Source organism: Heterodontus francisci, unplaced genomic scaffold (genome assembly GCF_036365525.1).
Source record: "Heterodontus francisci isolate sHetFra1 unplaced genomic scaffold, sHetFra1.hap1 HAP1_SCAFFOLD_278, whole genome shotgun sequence".
Taxonomy (NCBI): Eukaryota; Metazoa; Chordata; class Chondrichthyes; order Heterodontiformes; family Heterodontidae; genus Heterodontus; species Heterodontus francisci.
In genome coordinates this window covers 195,610-218,845 of record NW_027141343.1, presented here as the reverse complement: position 1 = coordinate 218,845, position 23,236 = coordinate 195,610, and the positions used below count along the sequence as shown (strand labels likewise).

Genomic DNA, 23,236 nt, shown 5'->3' with positions numbered 1-23,236 from the left:
GGTGTGATTTTGACGTGGGATTGAAGTATCTGACTGTCAGTGGGACTCAATCGGGGTGAAATGGAAAAAACTTCTTTCTCTCCTGCTTTGTTTGGTTGTTGGATTGAAAATGTGTCTCAGGAACTTGGGATCAATGTGAGCCTGACTATTTCTGCAGTCTGAGACCAGGGAACTGATGAACTATCTGTACTCTGAGTGATAATGTACCTACTGTGTGTGAGTGGAGCTGGCTGCACTGTTCCTTGTTCCTCGAGTGCAGCAACCATCACATTCATCACAATATCTTCAGTATTTGCCTGTATGAAGAAAAAAATATATCTGATAACTCAAGAACAGATGCGGTGCATAATATCAAAGAGGTCAATTTAATTTCTCAATCAATAATCATTAAGAACATCCACAAATAAAAACCGGTGTCATTATCTGCCTCCACTGAAGTACTGAAGCTCCCAGCTCCTGCATCGCAAGTGTTCTGGGCAGATCCATCCAGACAAAACACTGCACTGGGATCGCCCCAACTGCTCTCTGTTCGACATATATTTCCAGCCATCCTGCTTCATATGCAAAAATTTTTTTTAAATGAAGCTCGATATGTATATCCCTCGATTCCTTTCTCCACATACAATTGTTCATTTGTTCCACCTCCCCTTCAGTGCATTGATACTATTCACCCCAACCTCTCCCTGTGATAACAAATTCCAGATTCGAACCATTCACTGCTTAAATACATTTTTCATGAATTCCTCATTGGTTTTATGAATGACGATTTTATATTTTGGCTCTTGTTTCAGACGCCACCACAAGTGGAAGCATGTCTCCATGTATTCTAAAAAAGCCCTTCACTATTTCCTCACTTTTTTCATTTGTTTGTGGAATGTAGGCATCACTGGCTATGCCAGCATTTATTGCCCAATCCAAATTGCCCTTGACAAATTGGTGGTGAGCTGCCTTCTTGAGCCGCTGCAGTTCTTGAGATGTAGGAACACCAACAGTGCTGTTTGGAAGGGAGTTCCAGGATTTTTACCCAGCGACAATGAAGGAATGGCGATAGAGTTCCAAGTCAGGATGTTGTGTGGCTTGGAGGGGAATTTGCAAGTGGTAGTGTTCCCTTGCAACTGCTGCCCTTGTCCTCCTCAGTAGTAGAAGTTCCAGGTTTGGAAGGTGCTGTCAAAGGAGCTATTGTGTGTTGCTGCAGTGCACCTTGTTGATGGTACGCACTGCTGCCACTGTGCATCAGTGGTGAATGGGGTGATTGTTGAAGGTGGTGCTTGGGGGCAATCAAGCAGGCTACTTGAGTGTTGTTGGAGCTGCACTCATCCCGGCAAGTGGAGAGTATTCCATCATACTCCTGACTTGTGTCTTGTGAATGGTGGATAGGTTTGGGGAGACAGGAGGTAAGTTACTCACCACAGAGTTCCTAGCCTCTGACCTGCTCTTGTAGCCACGGCATTTATGTGGCTGGTCCAATTCAGTTTATGGTCAATGGTAACCCCACCCCCCCCAATGTTGATGGTGGGAAATTCAGTGATGGTAATGCCATTGAACATCAAGAGGAGATGATTAGATTCTCTCTTGTTTGATACGGTCATTGCCTGGCACTTATCTGACGCGAATGTTACTTGCCACTTATCAGCCCAAGCCTGGATGTTGTCCAGGTCTTGCTGCATCTGGGCACGGGCTGCTTCAGTAGCTGAAGAGTCATGAATGGTGCTGAACATTGCGCAATCATCAGTGAACATCCCCACTTTCGGCCTTGTGATGGAGGGAAGGTCATTGATGAAGCAGCTGAAGATGGTTGGGCCTAGAACACGAGCCTAAGGAATTCCAGCTGTAATGTCCTGAGACTGAGATGATTGACCTGAACAACCACAGCCATCTTCCTCAGTGCGAGGTATGACTCCAACCAGCAGAGAGCTTTGCCATGATTCCCATTTACACTAGTTTTGCTAGGGCTCCTTGGTGCCATTAATGGTCAAAGGTTGCCTTGATGTCAAGGGCAGTCACTCTCACCTCACAATGCAATGTTTCTTTAACTCTAAAATAAAAGCAAAATTCTGCAGATTCTGGAAATATGAAATTTAAAAAAACAAAAATGCTCAAAATACTCAACAGTTCAGGCAGCGTATGTGGAGAGAGAAACAGAATTAACATTTCAGGTCTGTGTCCTTTCATCTTACAATTTGTTTTATGTCCTGGTATGTAATGGTCAGGTTCATTCAGTTTGCAGTAATGGAATGAATACTGTGTCTTCCACTCTGACTATTAGTGAGATTTGTGGTGTGGTGTGCAAAATGGAGTTCAGTCTGCAGTCTGGGTACATTATTGAGATTAATTCTGTATTTTACAATCAGGTACTGTTTGTCTGTTCCATCTGACATTGAATTTGTAGTTCAGGCTGCTGTCTTGTGAGAGTGACACAGTGCCTTGCAATCTGATAGTGGGTGTGATTTTGGACTGGGATTGATGTATCTACCTGTCAGTGGGACTGAGTTGTGGTGAAATGGAAACAAGTTCAATCTTTCCTGCCCTGTGTGACTGTTGCATTGACTGTTGGTCTCTGGAACTTGGGATCAGTGCCGGTCTGACTACTTCTGCTGGCGGTGATTGTGGAATTGATGTCTCTGCTCTCTGTGAGTGATACTGCACTTACTGAGTGTGAGGAGCTGGCTGCACTTCCTCTTGTGTCGAGGAATCACGACATTTATTCTGCTTCCATCAAGTATTTGCCTGTAGAAAGGAAATGTATTTATTATAATTCAGGAAGAGATGTGGTAGAAGATACAAAAGTGACCAAAACAATTTTTCAATTAATAATCATTATGAACAATCACAAAGGAAACCCAGCAATGCAAACAGAGTCAGTGTCTGATTCCACTGCAGTCCTGCAGCCCCCAGCTACTGCATACCAGGGGCTTTGGCCATTTTACAACAATTAAATGACATCCAGAAACAATCCACTGGGCCATGAATGGGACTGACCGACGGAACAGGGACTTTTACACAGGTCAGATTTCCAGTTCCCGCTCCCATGGTCTAACCGTTCAAGCGAAACCAAACAGCCACTGTTTAAAATGTGTCCTTCACATTTCTCACCTGGTGCCTATAATAGATTCTCTTTGTGTAAATCCCCACATCCTGACTGTCCGCTTCCGTTTCCACACTTCACTGTCCAATAACAAGAAACTGTGGGATGAGGCTGAATCGCTCTCTTTGCGCTGGCACGGACATGATGGGCCGAATGGCCTCATTCTGTGTCGGAGATTTTCCATGTATCTGTTTGCGGAATTGTTGCAGAAATCTGCGCCTGCGCTCCCCTCCCCCAGCACTGCCTGTGAGCGCAAGGAGATGGTTTAAAACAGCCGCGAATGGAGAGATCCCAGTCCCAGTGGAAGGGAGCAAACAGCAGCCTCCTTCCAGCAGCACATCGCTTTGTGAGCGTGTCCGCAGATGGACTCAGAGATCAGCATCGAGTCCGGGGCAAGTTCAGGGGCAGGCGGGGGCTGTTTGTGAGAGGCGGAGTGGAGCGGGAACTGGTCCCGGAACATGGAGTGAGTGGGGGAAGGGAGAGGCCATTCTCGGGTTGTGTGTGGACAAGGGGATGGAGACAGAATGGGAGGAACCTGTTACTGCAGTGCAGTCAAACAATGATAATATTTGTATGGCTGGGCTTCCTTTGTGGGCGTTTATAATTATTATGAGAGATTAAACTCATTAAAATCCTGTATCTTCTACCTCACCAGTATTTGAATTATAAACATTCTTTTGTTCAAACAGGCAAATAATTGAATGAACCAAAATAAATATGATGTTTCCTCCACCAAGTTACATGGAAGAGTGTCACCAGCTCCTTCTCACACACAGTCCGTACATTATCACTCACAGAGCGCAGAGACACAGACAGGTCATCAGTTCCACAGTCTCAGACAGCAGAAACAGATCCAGAGACACATTTTCAATCCATCAATCAAATGGAGCAGGAGAGACGCACGTTGTTTTCATGTCACCCCAACTCAGTACCACTGACAGGTAGATACACAAATCCCAGTCCAAATTCTCACCCACTATCAAATTATCAGTGTGTCAATCTCACAATAGAGCAACCTCAGCTACAAATTAAATACACATAGAACTGACACATGGTTGCTGTTTCAAAGTTACAGAAATAATCTCAATGAAGAGCTCCGAGATTCAAGTTAAATACCAGCCTAATATTTACACGGGTTTTGACTTTATTATCAGTATTAATTCCCATAATGTGTCCAGACATATACATTAGATACAAATCTCAAGTGCATAATCAGATTGCAGAGGTACAAACTCAGATTCCACTTTAAAACTCATCCGGATTGTGAAACTAAAAGATACAATATAAATTTGATTAGTATAGTTTGAGCTATAAATTACGTACCAGTCCTAAAACCTCATATAGTGTCAGATGGAAGATACTGTACAATTCCAGACTGAGCTCATTTTACATGCAACTCCAAGATTCTCACTCAGAGTTAGACTGAATGGCACTGATCAAATTGATGAGTACAGCCTGACTTACACTTGCACATCGATCCTGTATCAGATTGTAGGATACATTATATTTCACTATTGTGTTCACAGTGACAGATACTATTTAATACCAGGCAAAACCTCAAACAGGATTTATGTATCTACCTATCTGCTTAAAACCTACCACATCAGTGGCCTGTTGCGGTGCTGAATTTTTATGTAGAATAAATCCAGACTTGCACCAGTCCCAGTGACGGAAGGTTATGTAATGAATCTCACACTCTCACAGAGTTCCAGACACTGACAGTTAGAGAGTGATTTTGAAACCCATGCTAGGTGCCAGATGCTGAAAGGTATAGGTTGATTACTGCACTCACTGACAGTACCTCAGCCTGAGTCATCTAAAGCAACCTAACACACAAATAGTAGCACTGAGAGATTGAGAAAGAGTCCAAAAATCAGAGTAACAGACACTGACAGACACAATCTGAAAACTGCATGCACATGGATACAGTATTGGCTAACTCACAAGAAACAGAGTGGGGATAATTGGGGAATTTTCAAATTGGCAAACTGTAACTAATGGAGTGCCACAGAGAACAGTGCTGGTGCCTCAATCTTTATGGTCTTTATTAATAACTTGCATGAAGGGACCGAGTGTAAATCCAAATTTATGCATGGTACAACGATAGGGAGGAAAGCAAGTTGTGAGAAGGACACAAAGTGTCTGCAAAGAGATATAGCTAGGTTAAATCAGTGGGAAAAAGTTTGGCAGATGGAGTATAATATGGGAAAATGTAAGATTGTCTACTTTGGCAGGAAGAATAGAAAAACAGAATATTACTTACATAGAGAGAGACTGCAGAATGCTGCTGTACCAAGGAATCTGTGTGTCCAGGTACATGAATTACAAAAAAGTTAGCATGCAGCTATAGCAAGTAATTAGGAAGGCAACTGGAATGTTGGCATTTTTAGAGAGGGGAATGGAGTTTAAAAGTTGGGAAGATTTGCTGTAACTGTACAGGGCATTAGTGACATCCCAACTAAAGTACTCCACACAGTTGTGGTCTCCTTACTTAAGGAGGGCAATACTTGCATTGGAACCAGTTCAGAGAAGGTTCACTGAGCTGATACTTGGGAAGTTGGATTGTCTTATGAGAAAAAGTTGAGCAGGTTGGGCCTATACTCACTGGAGTTTAGAAGATTGAGAGGTGATCTTATTGAAGCCTATAAGATTCTCAGTGGGCTGGACAGGTAGATGCTGAGAGGATGTTTCTCCTTGTGGGGGAATGTAGAATTAGGGGCCACAGTTTCAAGATAAGTGCCCTCCCATTCAAGAAGGAGATGAGGAGGAATTTCTTCGCTCAGAGGGTTGTTCATCTTTGGAATTCTGTTCTCCAGAGGACTGTGGAGGCTGGGTCATTGAATATATTCAAGGCTGTGATAGACAGATTTTTGATCTACAAGGGAGTCAATGGTCATGGGCACACGTAGGAAAGTGGAGTTAAGGCCACAATCAGAACAACCCCGATCTTATTGAATGGCAGAGCAGGCTCGATGGGCCAAATGGCCATCTCCTGCTCCTATTTTGTATCTTTTTATCTTCTTACACACACACACACACTCAACCAGTGTGTGGCAGTGGATCTAGAATTAATCCCACTTTCGTACAAAATACCAGAGACTGAAAGGTACAGAATAAATCCCACAGATACGTACAGTATGACTGACAGGTACAGAATGAATCCCATGCTCACACACAGCACAAGGGATTGAAAGATACATGTGATTCCCACCCTCACAGAACAATATCAGACTGAGTTACAGAATGATTTCCACATTCACATCGAGCACCACTGACTGCTAATTAATTCATCCCACAATCACACACACTACCAGAGGCCGACAGATACAGAATGTATTGCACACTTTCACAAAGTTTCAGTGAGTGACAGGTACATCATCTCTATGGTATCAATTTGTTTTTTTCATGAAGAGTCTGGAACTTTCCAATTGCCTTTGTGATCTCTGTTTTAACCCCATGGATTCTGGGTGATTCACTTTCACTGTTGAGATCTTTGTGTCTCTACTTAATAATGCCGTGTAAATTAATTACTGATCACTGACCCCATGTGCGCGTTCATTTTCGCTATTGTACTATTTCGTCAATAAGCTGACAGATCAGTTCTCAGTCACTTGTTTCCCTTGTTCAAGCTCGGCCTCAATAATAAGTACATTTACTAGAAACCCCGCTGTTGTAGGAAACCTCAGTCTCTCATTTCAACTCCTGACAGTAAAAATCTTCTCTCCGCTTTTGTCTCCCACAAATAGGTTCAATCTAGAATCAGTGATGCGGTATCTTCACAAAGATTGACCTGAAATGTGTCCGCTTCCAGAATGCTGTGAGAGACTTTCTGCTGCCGCTTACAGACTGTTACAAAAACGACGGAGAATAGTCCGAGATCAAAGCGCACATGGGCTCAGTGATCAGTAATTAATTTACGCCGCATTATTAAGTAGAGACACAAAGATCTCACAGACAGTGAAACTGAATCACCCAGAATCCATGGGGTTAAAAAAGATCAGAAAGGCAATTAGAAAGTTCCAGAATCTTCGTATAAAAAAAACAAAACAAATCAAAACCAGAGAGATGATGTAGCTTTTTCAGAGAGATTGTGGGTGGCTCTTAAAAGAGCCGTTGTGTTTGGGATGTTTTTCAGTCCATTGTGTAGTTTTACTTGGAGCTGGTGTACTTGGTCACCGCGTTTGTCCCTTCCGACACGGCGTGTTTGGCCAGCTCCCCGGGCAGCAGCAGGCGCAAGGCGGTCTGGATCTCCCGGGAGCTGATGGTTCTGCGCTTGTTGTAATGGGCCAGGCGGGAAGCCTCACCCGCGATGCGCCCGAAAATATCGTTCACAAACGAGTTCATGATGCTCATGGCTTTGGAGGAGATGCCGGAGTCGGGGTGAACCTGCTTCATCACTTTGTAGATGTAGATGGAGTAACTCTCCTTCCTCGACTTTCTCCGCCTCTTACCGCCCTTTGCTGACGGTTTACTCACAGTTTTCTTGGCGCCCTTCTTAGCAGCTGCTTTCTTCTTCTCCTCAACCATCTTCAGTTTCAATTTCAGACACAGAAATAAACCAAACCCCTTCCGAGTGCGGATTAAATAGACAATCCCACAGCTCTATGCTAATGAGGGATGGGGGAAAGTTAGGATTGTGATTGGGTGATTGGGAGTGATGTCACAATGATTTTATATTGTCATACTATAATTGGTGTCCTTCACCATCCAATCACATTCAAACTTTGCAGCCAATCACAAACATTCGTACTGCAATCAGGAAGTCTGTTTCACAAAGACTCTCTCCAGCTGCAGTTTACATTGAAAGAGCCGCTCCCTGTGTCAAGCTCTCTGGAAATGTTCTGCATGTTGTTGAGAGGACGCTTATTGATGATTCTGTGCCGTTGCTATTGCATGTGAGTGTGCAATTAATTCCATTTCTTTTATTCTCTGCTCCTGTGTTTGAGTGTGTTCTGTCATTCAGCAGTTCTCAGTCTCTGGTGCTGTGTGGATTTATTCCGTATTTATTTATTTCGAGAATATAGCACTGAAACAGGCCCTTCGGGCCACCGAGTCTGTGCCGACCAACAATCACCCATTTATACTAGCCCTGCAGTAATCCCAATCTACACTAGGAGCAATTTACAATGACCAATTTACTTATCAACCTGCAAGTCTTTGGCGGTGGGAGGAAACCGGAGCACCCAGCGAAAACCCACGCGGTCACAGGGAGAACTTGCAAACTCCGCACAGGCAGTACCCAGAATCGAACCCGGGTCCCTGGAGCTGTGAGGCTGCAGTGCTAACCACTGCACCACTGTATCTGTCAGATTCTGGTACTGTGTTTGAGTATGACATCCATTCTGTATCTGTCAGTCTCTGTTGCTGTGTTTGAGTGTGAGGAGTTGAGGCGGAGTGTTGCGGCGAGGAAGATGGAAAAGAGCGTTGGTGCGATGACACAGACTTAGTTGACCCCAGTTTGCATTGGGATTGGGTCAGTGGTAGGTCCGTTGGGAAGGATTACAGCTTGCATGTCATCATGCAGTCGTTGGAGGTTGGTGACGAATTTTTCCGGCAGCCAAATTTGAGGAAGACGTTCCATAATCCCTCCTGGTTGGTAGAGTCGAAGGCCTTTGTCAGGTCAGAGAAGACCAGGTAGAAAGGTTGCTGCTGCTCCCTACATTTTCTTGGAGTTGTCTTGCTGTGAAGATCATGTCCGCTGTGTCTCTTGATGGACAGAATCCACATTGTGATTCCAGTAGGAGATCTTCAGCCACGGGGAAGAGACAGTTGAGAAGGACTCTTGTGATGACCTTCCCTGTAGTGAACAGCTGGAATACCCCTCTGTCATTACCACAGTCGGTCTTGTCACCATTTTTGGTGATGATCACAATGACAGCATCTCAGAGATCCCTGGCATGCTCTTGTCCTTCCAGCTGAGGGAAATGAGACCATGTATTTGTGTTAAGTGTTCTTCTCTGTCGTATTTTAGATTTTCAGAAGGAATTCCATCTATGCCGGTGGCCTTCATTTTTTTTTTACCTGTTAGATTGCCTTTTCAATTTCTCTTGGGCTGGGATTGTGCTGACGTCATGGTGGGTAACATGCTGTGGAATGTGGCACTTGCATCAAGGACTGAGTTGCGATTGAGAAGATCTTCAAAGTGCTACTTCCAACGAGTGCTGACTGCCTCTCTGACCTTGATCAGTGTCACTCCATTCTTTACTCTCAGTAGGGTAGGTCCTTGGTAATTTGGGCCATAAATGGTCTTGACGGTGCTGAAGAATCCACACATGTCGTGACTGTCAGCAAGTTGCTGTATTTCCTGCACTCTTTCAGCCCATCAGCTGTTCTTTAGTTCGTGTAAGCAGATCTACTCTACAGGACGAGTGGGAAACTATTGAAACTACATTGCCTGCAGTCCTGAAGCAAGGCCACTCCAACATCTGTCATCGAGCTGCAGTATGCTGACAATGCTTGCATATGCGCACACTCAGTGGCCAAGCTTCAAACCCTCATCGATGCATTCATGGAGGCGTATGAAAGAATTGGCTTGAAGCAAAACATCCGGAAAGCTAAGGTCCTCTGCCAGCCTGCTCCCCGACACTGTCCCCGACTATTAAGATCCACGGCGAATCACTGGACAATGTGGATCACTGCTCATACCTTGGGAACCTCCTGTCACCAAGGGCAGATATCGACAATGACACTCAGGATCGCTTCCAGAAGGCCATGTGGCCCATAAATCCTGCTCTGCCATTCAATAAGATCATGCCTGTTCTGATTGAGGCCTTAATTCCACTTTCCTGCCTGTGCCCATTGACCAATGACTCCCTTGTACATCAAAACATCTGTCTGTCACAGCCTTGAATATATTCAATGACCCAGCCTCCACAGTCCTCTGGAGAACAGAATTCCAAAGATGAGCAACCCTCTGACAGAAGAAATTCCTCCTCATCTCTTTCTTGAATGGGAGACCACTTATCTTGAAACTGTGGCCCATAATTCTACATTCCCCCACAAGGAGAAACATCTTCCCAGCATCTACCTGTCCAGCCCACTGAGAATCTTATAGGTTTCAATAAGATCACCTCTCAATCTTCTAAACTCCAGTGAGTAGAGGCCCAATCTGCTCAACTTTTTCTCACAAGTCAACCCTTCATCCCAGGAATCAGCCTAGTGAACATTCTTTGAACTGATTCCAATACAAGTATATCCCTCCTTAAGTAAGATGACCAAAACTGTATGGAGTACTTTAGTTGGGATGCCACTAATGCCCTGCACAGTTACAGCAAAACTTCCCTACTTTTATACTCCATTCCCCTTGCTAAAAATTCCAACATTCCATTTGCATTCCTAATTACTTGCTGTACCTTCATGCTAACTTTTCTGTAATTCATGTACCTGGCACCCAGATCCCTCAGTACAGCAGCATTCTGCAGTCTGTCTCTATGTAAGTAATATTCTGTTTTTCTATTCTTCCTGCCAAAGTAGACAATCTCACATTTTCCTATATTATACTCCATCTGCCAAACTTTTGCCCACTGACTTAACCTATCTATATCTCTTTGCAGACACTTTATGTTCTCCTCACAACTTTCTTTCCCACCTATCTTTGTACCATCCATAAATTTGGCAACAGTACACTCGGTCCCTTCATGCAATTATTAATATAGATCATAAATAGTTGAGGCACCAGCACTGGTCCCTGTGACATTCCATTAGTTACAGTTTTCCAATCTGAATATGCCCCATTTGTCCCCACTCTCTGTTTCCTGTGAGTTAGCCAATCCTATATCCATGTGTGTGTAGTATTCAGTTTGTATCTATCAGTGTCTGGTACTCGATGTGAGTTTTGGACTCTTTCTTACTCTCTCACTGCTATTTTTTGTGTGTTAGGTTGCTTTAGATGACTCAGGCTGAACTACTGTGAGTGAGTGCAGTAATCAACATCTATCTTTCAGCATCTGGCACTGAGCATGTGTTTCAGCATCACTCTCTATCTGTCAGTATCTGGTACTCTGTGTGAGTGTGGGATTCATTATATAATCTTCCGTCCCTGGGACTGATGGCAAGTCTGGATTTATTCTCCATAAAATGTCAGCACAGCAACAGGCCACTGATGTGGTTGGTTTTAAGCAGACAATATATTTGAAATTTTGCTTAGTATTAAATATCTGTCACTGTGAACACAATAGTGAAAGATAATGTATCCTACAATCTGATACAGGATTGGTGTGCAAGTGTAACTCAGGCTGTACTAATCAATTTGATCAGTGCCATTCAGTCTGAGTGAGTATCTTGGACTTGCATGTAAAATGAGCTCAGTCTGGAATTGTACAGTATCTTCCATCTGCCACTGTACGAGGTTTCAGGACTGCTATGTAATTTAGAGCTCAGACTATACTGATCAAATTTATAATGTATCTTTTAGTTTCACAATCCGGATGAGTTTTAAACTGGCATCTGAGTTTGGATCTCAGGTTATACGATATTTCAGAATCTCTCAATCTGATTATGGACTTGAGTCTAATGTATATGTCTGGAAACATGATGGGAATTAATACTGATAATAAACTCATAACCTGTGTAAATATTGGGCTGGTATTTAACTTGAATCTCAGAGTACATTATTGAGATTAATTCTGTAACTTTGAAACAGGAACAACGTGTCAGTTCTCTGTGTGTTTAATTTGTAGCTGAGGTTGCACTATTGTGGGATTGACACACTGATAATTTGATTGTGGGTGAGATGTTGGACTGGGATTTATGCATCTACCTGTCAGTGGTAATGAGTTGGGATGACATAGAAACAACGTCTGTCTTTCCTGCTCTATTTGATTGATGGATTGAAAATGTGTCTCTGGAACTATTTCTGCTGTCTGAGACTGTGGAACTGATGACCTGTCTGTGTCTCTGCGCTTTGTGAGTTATAATGTACGTATTGTGTGTGAGAAGGAGCTGGTGACACTCTTCCTTGTAACTTGGGTGGAGGAAATAGCCCATTTATTCTGGTTCATTCAATCATTTGCCTGTTTGAACAAAAGTATGTTTGTAACTAAAATACAGGTGAGATCAAAGAAATAGAGTTTTAATGAATTTAATCTCTCAAATAATAATCATTATGGATACCCGCAAAAGAACCACCGCAACACAAATATTGTCAGTGTTTCACTCCACTACAATACGTTTCTTCCCATTCTGTCTCCATCCCCTTGTCCACACACAACCGGAGAATGGCCTCTCCACTCACTCCATGTTCCGAGACCAGTTCCAGATCCACTCCGCCTGCCCCTGAACTTGCCCCGGACTCGATGCTGATCTCTGAGTCTTTCTGCGGACATGCTCCCAAAGCGATGTGCTGCTGGAAGGAGGCTGCTGTTTTCTCTCTTCCCCCAGGACCGGGATATCTCCATTCGCGGCTGTTTTAAACCATTTTCTTCCGCTCACAGGCAGTGCTGGGGGAGGGGAGCGCAGGCCCAGATTTCTGCAGCACTTCAGCCAGAAACGTGGAAAACTTCCGGCACAGAATGAGTCCATTCGGCCCATCATGTCCGCACCAGCGGAATGAGAGGGATACAGCCTGTTCCCACAGTTTATTGTTATTGGACAGTGAAGTGTGGAAACAGAAGCGGACAGTCAGGATGTGTGGAGTTACACAAAGAGAATCTATTATTGGCACCAGGTGAGAAGTGTGAAGGACACATTTTAAACAGCGGCTGTTTGGTTTCATTTGAACGGTTAGACCATGGGAGCGGGAACAGGAAATCTGACCTGTGTAAAAGTCCCTGCTCCGTCGGTCAGTCCCATTCATGGCCCAGTGGATTGTTTCTGGATGTTATTAAATTGTTGTAAAATGGCCAAAGCCCCTGGTATGCAGTAGCTGGGGGCTGCAGGACTGCAGTGCATTCAGACACTTACTCTGTTTGTATTGCTGGGTTTCCTTTGTGATTGTTCACAATGATTATTCATTGAAAAATTGTTTTGGTCTCTCTTGTAACTTCCACCACATCTCTTCCTGAATTATAATAAATACTTTTTCTTTCAACAGGCAATACTTGAGGAAGCTGAATAAATGTAGTGATTCCTCGACACAAGGGGAAGTGCAGCCAGCTCCTCACACACAGTAAGTGCAGTATCACTCACAGAGAGCAGAGACATCAATTCCACAATCACCGACAGCAGAAGTAGTCAGAACATAAAAACACACACAATAGGAGCAGGAGTAGATCATGTGGCCCGTGGAGCCTGCTCCACCATTCAGAACCATCATGGATGATCTTAGGCTTCAATTCCACTTTCCCGCCTGCTCGCCTTATCCCCTGATTCTCTGAGAGATCAAAAATCTGTCTATCGCAGCTTTACATGTATTCAATGATGGAGCATCCACAATCCTCTGGAGTTGAAAATTCCAAAGTTTCACAACCCTTTGAGTGAAGTAATTTCTCCTCATCTCAGTCCTAAATGATCAGCCCCTTATCGTGGGACTGTGTCCCCATGTTTTAGATTCTCTGACCAGCAGAAACAATCTCTCAGTGTCTCCCCTATCCAGCCCCTTCGGAATTATGTATGTTTCAATGAGATCACCTCTCATTCTTCTAAACTCCAGAGTATAGGCCCACTTTACTCAGCCTCTCATCATAGGACAATCCCCTCATCCCAGGGACTAATTTAGTGAACATTTGCTGCACCGCCTCCAATGCACATATATCCTTTCTTCAGTGTGCAGACTCAAACTTCACACTGCATTCCAGATGTGGTCTCACCGAAATCCTGTACAATTGTAACTCACTTCTTTATTGCTGTATTCTAATCCCCGCACAATAAAGGCCAACACGCCATTTGCCTTCCTAATTGCTTGTTGTACCTGCATGCTAACTTTCTGTATTCCTTGGACAAGTACACTCAAGTCTCTTTGAACACCAACAGTTACAAGTTTCACACCTTTTATCAAATATGCTACTTTTCTATTCTTATGACCAAAGTGAAGAACTTCACACTTCCCTACATTATACTCCATCTACCATCTTCTTGCCCACTCACTGAACTTGTCTATATCTCTTTGCAGCCTCTCTATGTCCTCCCACAGCTTCCCTTTGCACCTACCTTTGTATCATCAGCAAACTTAGATACATTACTCTCTGTCTCTTCATCTAAGTCATTAATTTAGATTGTAAATAGCTGAGACCCCAGCACTTATCCTTGCGACACTCCATTATTCACTGCCTGCCAATCTGTTTATACCCACTCTTTGCTTCCTGTCCATTAACCAATCCTCTATCCATGCTAATATATTACCCACAATTCCATGAGTCCCTTATCTTCTCTATTAACCTTTTATGTAGCACCTTATTGAATGCCTTTTGGAAATCCAGGAATACGACTAGTTTCCCTTTACCCTGCTAGTTACATCCTCAAAAAACTCTCATAAATTTGTCAAACAAGATTTCCCTTCAGGAAAATCATGTTGACTTGTTTGAATGCTTTTCTCTGCATTGTTCAGACTTCCTGGATTTTCCCAAGGACTGATATTAGGCTAACTGGCCTGTAGTTCACAGTCCTCCTGATTAGGCACCCTGTTCCCCATGGAGGGCCACCCTCAAAGCTCCAACCACCCCGATTGGGCACCTCCGGACCCTGTACCTGACCCCCCCCATTGCCTCAGATTTAAAGGTAACATTATATATTCTATCAGAACAGACTGAATGACAGATAACATAGCACTCCACAAAACTATAGTGTTAGAGTGACAGATATTGTCTCAGTTATTTATTGCAGCCTGAGCTACACATTATATGCCAATCTAAAATCACGTACAGTTTCAGAATGAGATACAGTATTTATTCCATAAATGCAAACCGAACTATATGTTCCACAGGAGTTCATCCTATTGAACAAGCCTGGGCTCTTTTCTCTGAGTGGTCACCTAATAGAAGCATTGAATAATATGAAGGGTTTTGTGAGGGTAGAGGTAGAGATGTTTCCCACTTGTGGTGGAGTCCGAAGCTGTCGATATGAAATAGTCAATAATAAATTAAATAAATAACTCAGGGGAAACTTCTTTACCCTGCTTTGACAGCACTTGAGCTGCTGAACATTGTTACATTTAACGTCAAGCTAAATGATGAAATGAGGCAGAAACAATTTGAGAGATTTGCTGATAGGATTAGATGAAGTAGGGTTGGAGTAACCTCATTGGAACTGCCAGCACTTGGGCAGAAAAGCCTGTCACTGTGCTGTAAATACTATGTAATTCTGTGTAGAGTGAATCCAGAATGACAAACTAACCCAGAGATTAATGGCTACTGAATGCATCCCACACACAGGCAGTACCAGAGACTGACAGATACTGAACAAAACCCACACTCACAGGAAGTACCAGAGACTGACAGATGCTGAACAAAACCCACACTCACAGAAAGTACCAGAGACTGACAGATACTGAACAAAACCCACACTCACAGGCAATACCAGAGACTGACAGATACTGAACATAACCTACACTCACAGGCAGTACCAGAGACTGACAGATACTGAACATAACCTACACTCACAGGCAGTACCAGAGACTGACAGATACTGAACATAACCTACACTCACAGGCAGTACCAGAGACTGACAGATACTGAACAAAACCCACACTCACAGGAAGTACCAGAGACTGACAGATACTGAACAAAACCCACACTCACAGGAAGTACCAGAGACTGACAGATACTGAACAAAACCCACACTCACAGGCAATACCAGAGACTGACAGATACTGAACATAACCTACACTCACAGGCAGTGCCAGAGACTGACAGACATTGAACATAACCTACACTCACAGGCAGTACCAGAGACTGACAGATACTGAACAAAACCCACACTCACAGGCAGTACCAGAGACTGACAGATACTGAACATAACCTACACTCACAGGCAGTGCCAGAGACTGACAGACATTGAACATAACCCACACTCACAGGCAGTACCAGAAACTGAAAATATTGAACAAAAAGTACACACGCGGACAGTACCTGAGACTGACAGATATTGAACAAAACACACACTCACAGGCAGTACCAGAGACTGACAGATGTTATGTTCATCCCAAATTCACAACAGAAACAATAACTGAGAGATCCAACAGAAATCCAACACTTACACATAATATCAGTGACTTAAAGGTCCAGAATTAATCGCACTCTTAAATATAGTGCATGTGACTGGGATACAGAATGAGTCTATACTGACACATAGTACCAGGGAATGGCAGATACAGAATGAATCACACAGTCACATACAGCAACAGGGACATTTTGGCACAGTATGAATCTGACAGTCGTGTACAGAAACAGAGGCTGACAGATATCAAATGAAACCCACACACACATACAGTGACACTGAGAGCTATAACATATATGCCACATTCATATATAGTACCAGAGATTGACAGATACAGAATGAATTCCACACACACAAACAGTTCCAGAGCCTTATACATTCAGAGTGAATATGACACTTTGTACCAGAGACTGACCAATGCAGCATGAATCCCACACTCCCACTCAGTAATAGAGACTGACAGCCACAAATACAGAATGATTCTCATTCTCATGTACAGGACAACAGACTGATTTGCCACAATGGTGTATCTAATCTTTGGGAAAACTCAGTGTAATAACAACTCATCTCCATTCCCAGTATTTCTAAATCCCACCTGTCCTACATAATCTGAACAATTATTGCATGTCGTGTTGACTGTCTGATCTGTAAACTGCACTGGATCACAGATTGCTGACATTTGCCAGCTGAAAGTGAGAACTGCAAAATAGAAGCAGAAATTGGCACAGTCTGTCAGGGTTAATAAGCAGGTAATGTGAGGTAATGAACTTTGTCATAAACTCATATTGCTTCACATTTTTATACTGAAAATAAAAGTAATCAATTCTTAATAAAAATGTTTACTACATTGATCTGATATTTGTAAATGTGCCCTGTTATATATTACACTACATTGAGCAGTATTTCTGTCTGATTTTTCAGGATACTATTTGCATTACTTCAAATAAAGAAAACATAACGACACAAAGAACTGAGCACAATGCTGAAAGTTTCACAGCAAACAGTCAAAAGGGAAAGAGATAACATATAGAAAGAAAAAAAGCTAAAATACTGAAAACACTCAGCCAGTCCGGAAACAACTGTGGAGAAGAGAAGCTCGGGTTAATGGTCCAGTTCTGTGACCCTTCTATAGACCTGAAACATTGCTCCTCCCTTCCTCTCTCCACAGATACTGCTGGAACTGCTGAGTGTTTCCAGAATCTTCTGTTATTCAGATTTCTAGCGGCTGCACTGTTTCTCTTTTTGAAGAATAAAACAATCCCTGGGAGGGAATGAAAGTTTACATAAGAAATAAGAGCAGGAGTAGCCACTCTGCCCATCGAAATAGTTCCACCATTCAATAAGATAACAGCTGATCTCCTACCTCAACTCCATTTTACCACACTGGCACAGCCCCCTTGATTCCCTTAGTATCCAAAAACCTATCAATCTCTCTTGAATATACACAATGATTGAGGATCCAGAGCTCTCTGGGATAGAGAATTCCAAAGATTCTTAACCCTTTGACTGAAAAGAAAATCTCCTCTTCTCTGTCAAATATGACCAAGCCCTTTATACTGAGACTGTAACCCTTCATTCTAGATTGCCCAGCTAGAGGAAACATCCTCCCAGCATTTACCATGTCAAGCCACTGAGCATTTTATCTGCCAGTGAGATTACCTCTCACTCTTCTGAATTCTGGGGAATAGAGGCCTAGTCTATTCAATCTCTTCTCATAGGACAATCCCCTCATCCTAGGAAGCAGCCGAGTGGCACGTCTCTGTACTCCCTCTAAGGAAAGTATATCCTTCCTTAGATAAGGGGACCAAAACTGCACAGCACTCCAAGCGTGATCTCACGCTGTATAATTGCAATAAATACTCATACTCTAATCTCTTTGCAATAAAGACAAACATATCATTTGCTTTCCTAATTGGTTGAGTACCTGCACGTTAACTTTCTGTGATTCCTGGACAAGGACACTCGGGTCCCTCTGAATGTAAACATTTCCCAGTCTCTCACTAATTTCAAAAATGTTCTGTATTGCTGTTTTCCTGCCAAAGTGTGTAACTTTACACTTCTCCCCATTATATTCCATCTCTGACATTCTTGCCCACATACTTAGTCTGTCTAAATCACTTTTCTCCCTTTTTGCATCCTCCTCACAGTTTACTTTGCCACCTCACTTTATATCATTGGCAAACATGGATAAAATTACATTCGGTCACCTCATCTAAGTCATTGATACAGAATGGAAATAACTGAGTCCCGAGCACCAATCCTTGCAGTATCCAATTACTTACAGCTTTCCTGCCGAAAATGACTCGGTTATTCCTACTCTCTGTTTTTTGTCTGTTAACTACTACTCAATCTATACTAATATATTATCCCCAAATTGCATGGGACCTACATTGGTGTAATAACCTCTTGTTTGATAACTTATTGAATGCTTTTTGAAAATCCAAACAGACTACATCCACTGGTTCCCCTTATCTACCCTGGCAGTTACAACATCAACAAATTCTAATAATTTATCATTGACAATTTCTTTTTAATAAATCCATGTTGACTCTGCCCAACCATATTCTGATATTCCACATCACCATTTACCATGTCTGTAATAATAGATTATAGCATATTCCCCATTGCTGATGTCAGGCAAACTGGCCTCTAGTTCCTTGCTTTCTCTCTCGTTCCTTTCTTGAATAGTGTGGATATGTTTGTTACCCTCTAATCCACAGCTTCCAGAATCCAGGGATTGTTTCTTCTAAGGAACGGGAATAGCTGTGGGAAAATGAATCTGAGTAATTCTATTCTGAGTCCACTGTATGATTCAGGTCAAATAATAATTATCAATAAAAAGGAGTAAAATCAGAGTTCAATTTAACTATAATTTGAAGGAAATCAGCGTTGGAAATATGTTTATTCAAATTATACACTTCTTGCTTTGGGAAACAAAATTCCTTTGAGACAGCACCCAACTCAGTTCCTGTCTTTCAGTTTCTCATCTGAGGAATTTAAGGAATGCCAAACTGTAATGTCTGGGAATCAAACCAGGGCACAGCTGCTTGGAAGGTCATTGACCTGAAACATTAACTCTGTTCTCTCTCCACAGATGCTGCCTGACCTGCTGAGTATTTCCAGCATTTTCTGTTTTTGTTCCAGCTGTTTGGAAGGCAGCTATGCTCACTGCTCTAACAGCATCGCTCACATGGAGCAATACATTGAGTCTTTCTGTGGACTTTGGGACTGGGCCGCTGTCTTTTGGTCTCTGATGCTATAATCACAGCCAATAAAATACTCAGCTCAGTTCCAGGAGTTTAAAACTGGTGAACTGAAAGGCGACATGATGTTTCAGGATGTGTCAGGATGTTTCTGAACAGCAATAATCACAATTTTTGCAACACAGAAAGAGTTAATTTGAACAATTGTGCTGCTCTTTGAAAGATCTATCCAATCAGGCCCACCTCCCTGTCATTTTCACATTGCCCTGTAATTTCCCCATCAAGTAATGATCCAATTCCCTCAGGAAAGTTATTATTGAATCTGTTTTCACCTCCCTTTTCAAGCAGTACATTTCTGATCATCAGAACGCGTGTTAAAATATCACCTGATCTTCCCCTGATTCTTTTAACAATTCTGTGTCCATTGGTTACAGACCCTTCTGCCAGTGGGAACAGTTCCTCTTCAACCCATTAGAATGTAGAACACAACTATTAAATATTACATTAACATCTCTGCACCAAGAAGAACGACCCTAGCTTTGCTATCCTTTCACGCATCTCTTGAACCATTCTAGTCAATCTCCTCTGCACTCTCTCTCAGGCCTTGATATCCCTGCTAAAATGTGGAACCTAGAATTAGACACAATGCTATCGGCTGAGGCCGATAACCAGTGAGATTTATAAAGGTTCAGCACAAACTCCTTGTTTGTGACCCGTATTGCCATTTCTGGTTTCTAACCCAGTGTCGGCTCTGAGCTGTTGAAACTGCCTGAATAAATATTTCCGCCCAACAAAGCGCTCAACTTAGAGGCCGGAATGTGAGAAGCTGCTGAGAATAAGAGACCCTCCAGCCAGGCGTCATTTCCCGGTGGATTTTTCAATAGAAACTGGGGCTGGAGAGAGGCTTTGGGAAATGTCATTCCTGAATGCAGTGAGGGAGTTTGTGATTGGTTGCAGATACAAAACTATTCTGACATCACTGCCAATCACCCAATCACAATCTTTACTTTCTCCCATCCCTCATTAGCATCGAGCTGTGGGATTGTCTATTTCATCCGCACTCGGAAGGGGTTTGGTTTATTTCTGTGTCTGAAATCGAAACTGAAAATGGTAAGGTCCCCCCACCAAGCTGCACTGAGGGGCTGGACCCCAGGGAAACCCCTCGAACTGTATCGGGAACATTTTCAAATGCTGTAAATGTAAAAATGTAATTGGCATGACAAATGTGAAATGGAAGGGTTGTGAAGCAACTCATGATTGTATTGAAGGAAACTGATCTCCCTTGCAATGTTTGTATTTTTTGGTGCTGTTTGAAACTGTTTGGCAATGTATTTTTAACAGATTTTTATGAATAAAGTATATTTTGGAAATAAAAAAAAGAGAAGAAAGCAGCTCCTAAGAAGGGCGCCAAGAAAACCTTAAATAAACCGTCAACAAAGGGCGGCAAGAAGCGGAGGAAGGAGAGTTACTCCATCTACATCTGCAAAGTGATGAAGCAGGTTCACCCCGACACCGGCATCTCCTCCAAGGCCATGAGCATCATGAACTCGTTTGTGAACGATATTTTCGAGCGCATCGCGGGTGAGGCTTCACGCCTGGCCCATTGCAACAAGCGCAGCACCATCAGCTCCCGGGAGATCCAGACCGCCGTGCGCCTGCTGCTGCCCGGGGAGCTGGCCAAGCAAGGGACAAAGGCGGTGACCAAGTACACCAGCTCCAAGTAAAACTGCACAATGGACTGGATAACATCCCAAACACAACGGCTCTTTTAAGAGCCACCAACAATCTCTGAAAAAGCTGCATCCGACATCTCGATGAAATCACTTTCAGACAATGTATAACATAATAACAATCCCACTGCTGTGTTTGTATCTCCTGTTATTAACCGAACACGAACCCATAATCTGATCACCCGCCTTCACTTTTTTTGCTTAAAGCTGCTCTTATTCAGGTTTTTCACAGCCCCTGAATGACCACATTAACAGCTGATTTCAACGGTAAGGATTAGACCTTAATCCCTTCACTGATTAATCATTTTATTAACAGCAACTCTCCGCAGTGTAACAGCCTGGGATGGGATTATTACAGAGCAAGTTAAGGGCCGTTTGAGGACTTGATCCGGCTTCCTCTTTTCAGAGAAGGACACTGGGCTCTGATTGAAAACTAAACTGAGTATTTCACTTCAGGCCAATGCAGTCCCCACCCGGGACAGTTTGAAAGCGATTGTAGAATGAGTCACAGTTTAAATAACATTTTCCAAGTTGAATAAAACAAAATCAAGAGATGGGATTTTAAATCTTTGACTAAGGATGACATTTATTTTAATCCGCTCCTTTCCGGCAATGAAATTGGCGGTCTTTTTGAAATTGACAAATTCTCTGCTTCTGATGTCGTGGCGGGTAAATCCCGCCCTCTTCTGTTGGTCACATGACTGGGGAAGAATATAGGCAAATGGAATTAAGTACCGACCATTGAGGAGAGTTCTCAGTCTTTAAGTAAAGTAAATGCTACGGAAATTATCCATTTGTGAAAGTATTTGTGAGATTGTGGAAATGTCTGGAGGAAAGACCGGCGGGAAAGCTCGGGCCAAGGCCAAGTCTCGCTCCTCCCGGGCTGGACTGCAGTTCCCGGTGGGCCGTGTTCACAGGCTCCTGAGAAAAGGCAACTGTGCTGAGCATGTGGGTGCTGGAGCCCCGGTCGATCTGGCTGCTGTGCTCGAGTATCTGACCGCTGAAATCCTCGAGCTGGCCGGTAACGCGGCCGGGACAACAAGAAGACCCGCATCATCCCCAGACACCTGCAGCTGGCTGTCCGCAACGAGGAGGAGCTCAACAAGCTGCTGGGAGGGGTGACCATCGCTCAGGGCGGGGTGCTACCCAAGAAAACCAGCGCTCAGAGCTCCCAGAAAAAGTAAAGCAGACAAAATGTCATCTAATAAACCAAATACTCTTTTCAGAGCCACCCACAGTCTCTGAAAGGGCTGATTACTGTCTGATTCCAGCATGTCAGTAACAGAACAGAATAGGAACTAATTAAAATGTTTATGAGCAACTATTTCAGTGGCTTCTCACTGTCCCCCTGATCCCTGTGTGAAGGGGAATTACCAAGAGTCTAATTTATTCCTTTCCACACCGAGTTTGAGTTATTGGTCCCTGAAGGATTGCTGAATGGAGTCTTTTACCGCCGGTTACAGATAAGAAGTGGGGGAAAAATGACAGGTTAAAGCAGTGCGTAAAATAGCGCCAGGAATTTGTGGCGATAATAGCGGAATAAAGAAAGGTTTTTAAAGGTTGGTGGAAAATATTTTACGAACAACTTTAAATAGATTTTCCAGTAATTCGATTTTTGCCGACACTCAAATTGGCGCCTTTTTCGAATTCAAACGTTCTGCCAATTTCGACAATTTAAGCCAATGATTTGCTGCATTCTCCCTAATTCGAGGCTCTGCGATTGGTTAAGAAATGCGAATGGGAAGAGGGTGACCAATCAGAAGTGAGCGCGGGCTCAAACTGCGGGAATTCCAGGTCCCTGAATGATTGAGCTGAAACTGATCAGTTTCACAAACCCTGTCAGTTTCAGTGCAGGAAACACCGTCTCGGGGGAAATAACATCACAAGTGGGTCTGGTTCCAGTGACCGATTTAACGGCTGCTGCAAAACTCCCGGATTCTCTCATTGCAGCGAAATCATTTTGAAATTCTATGAAAACAATGAGTGATTCTGGAGGAGTGATGTGGCTTTTCACTGAGGGCATGTGTCGACTGGGGAAATAACTAACTGTCGAGTCTCGGGCACTGTTTACACAGCCCGTTTAGAAAATCAAATCCACTGCACATCCTTGCTGCAACTGAAATGTCAAT

General features: G+C 43.2%; 1 protein-coding gene across 1 annotated transcript; it reads right to left on the bottom strand.

Annotated features, from left to right (window-relative positions):
- Window positions 1-7,234: 7,234 nt before the first annotated feature.
- On the bottom strand, window positions 7,235-20,896 carry LOC137362862 (histone H2B 1/2-like). The gene is made up of 3 exons (XM_068027062.1): window positions 20,891-20,896; window positions 15,131-15,181; window positions 7,235-7,576 (listed from the first exon to the last, which is right to left on the bottom strand). The coding sequence occupies exons 1-3, from the start codon at window positions 20,894-20,896 to the stop codon at window positions 7,235-7,237; spliced, it is 399 nt and encodes a 132-aa protein (XP_067883163.1).
- Between the last annotated feature and the right edge of the window lie 2,340 nt (window positions 20,897-23,236).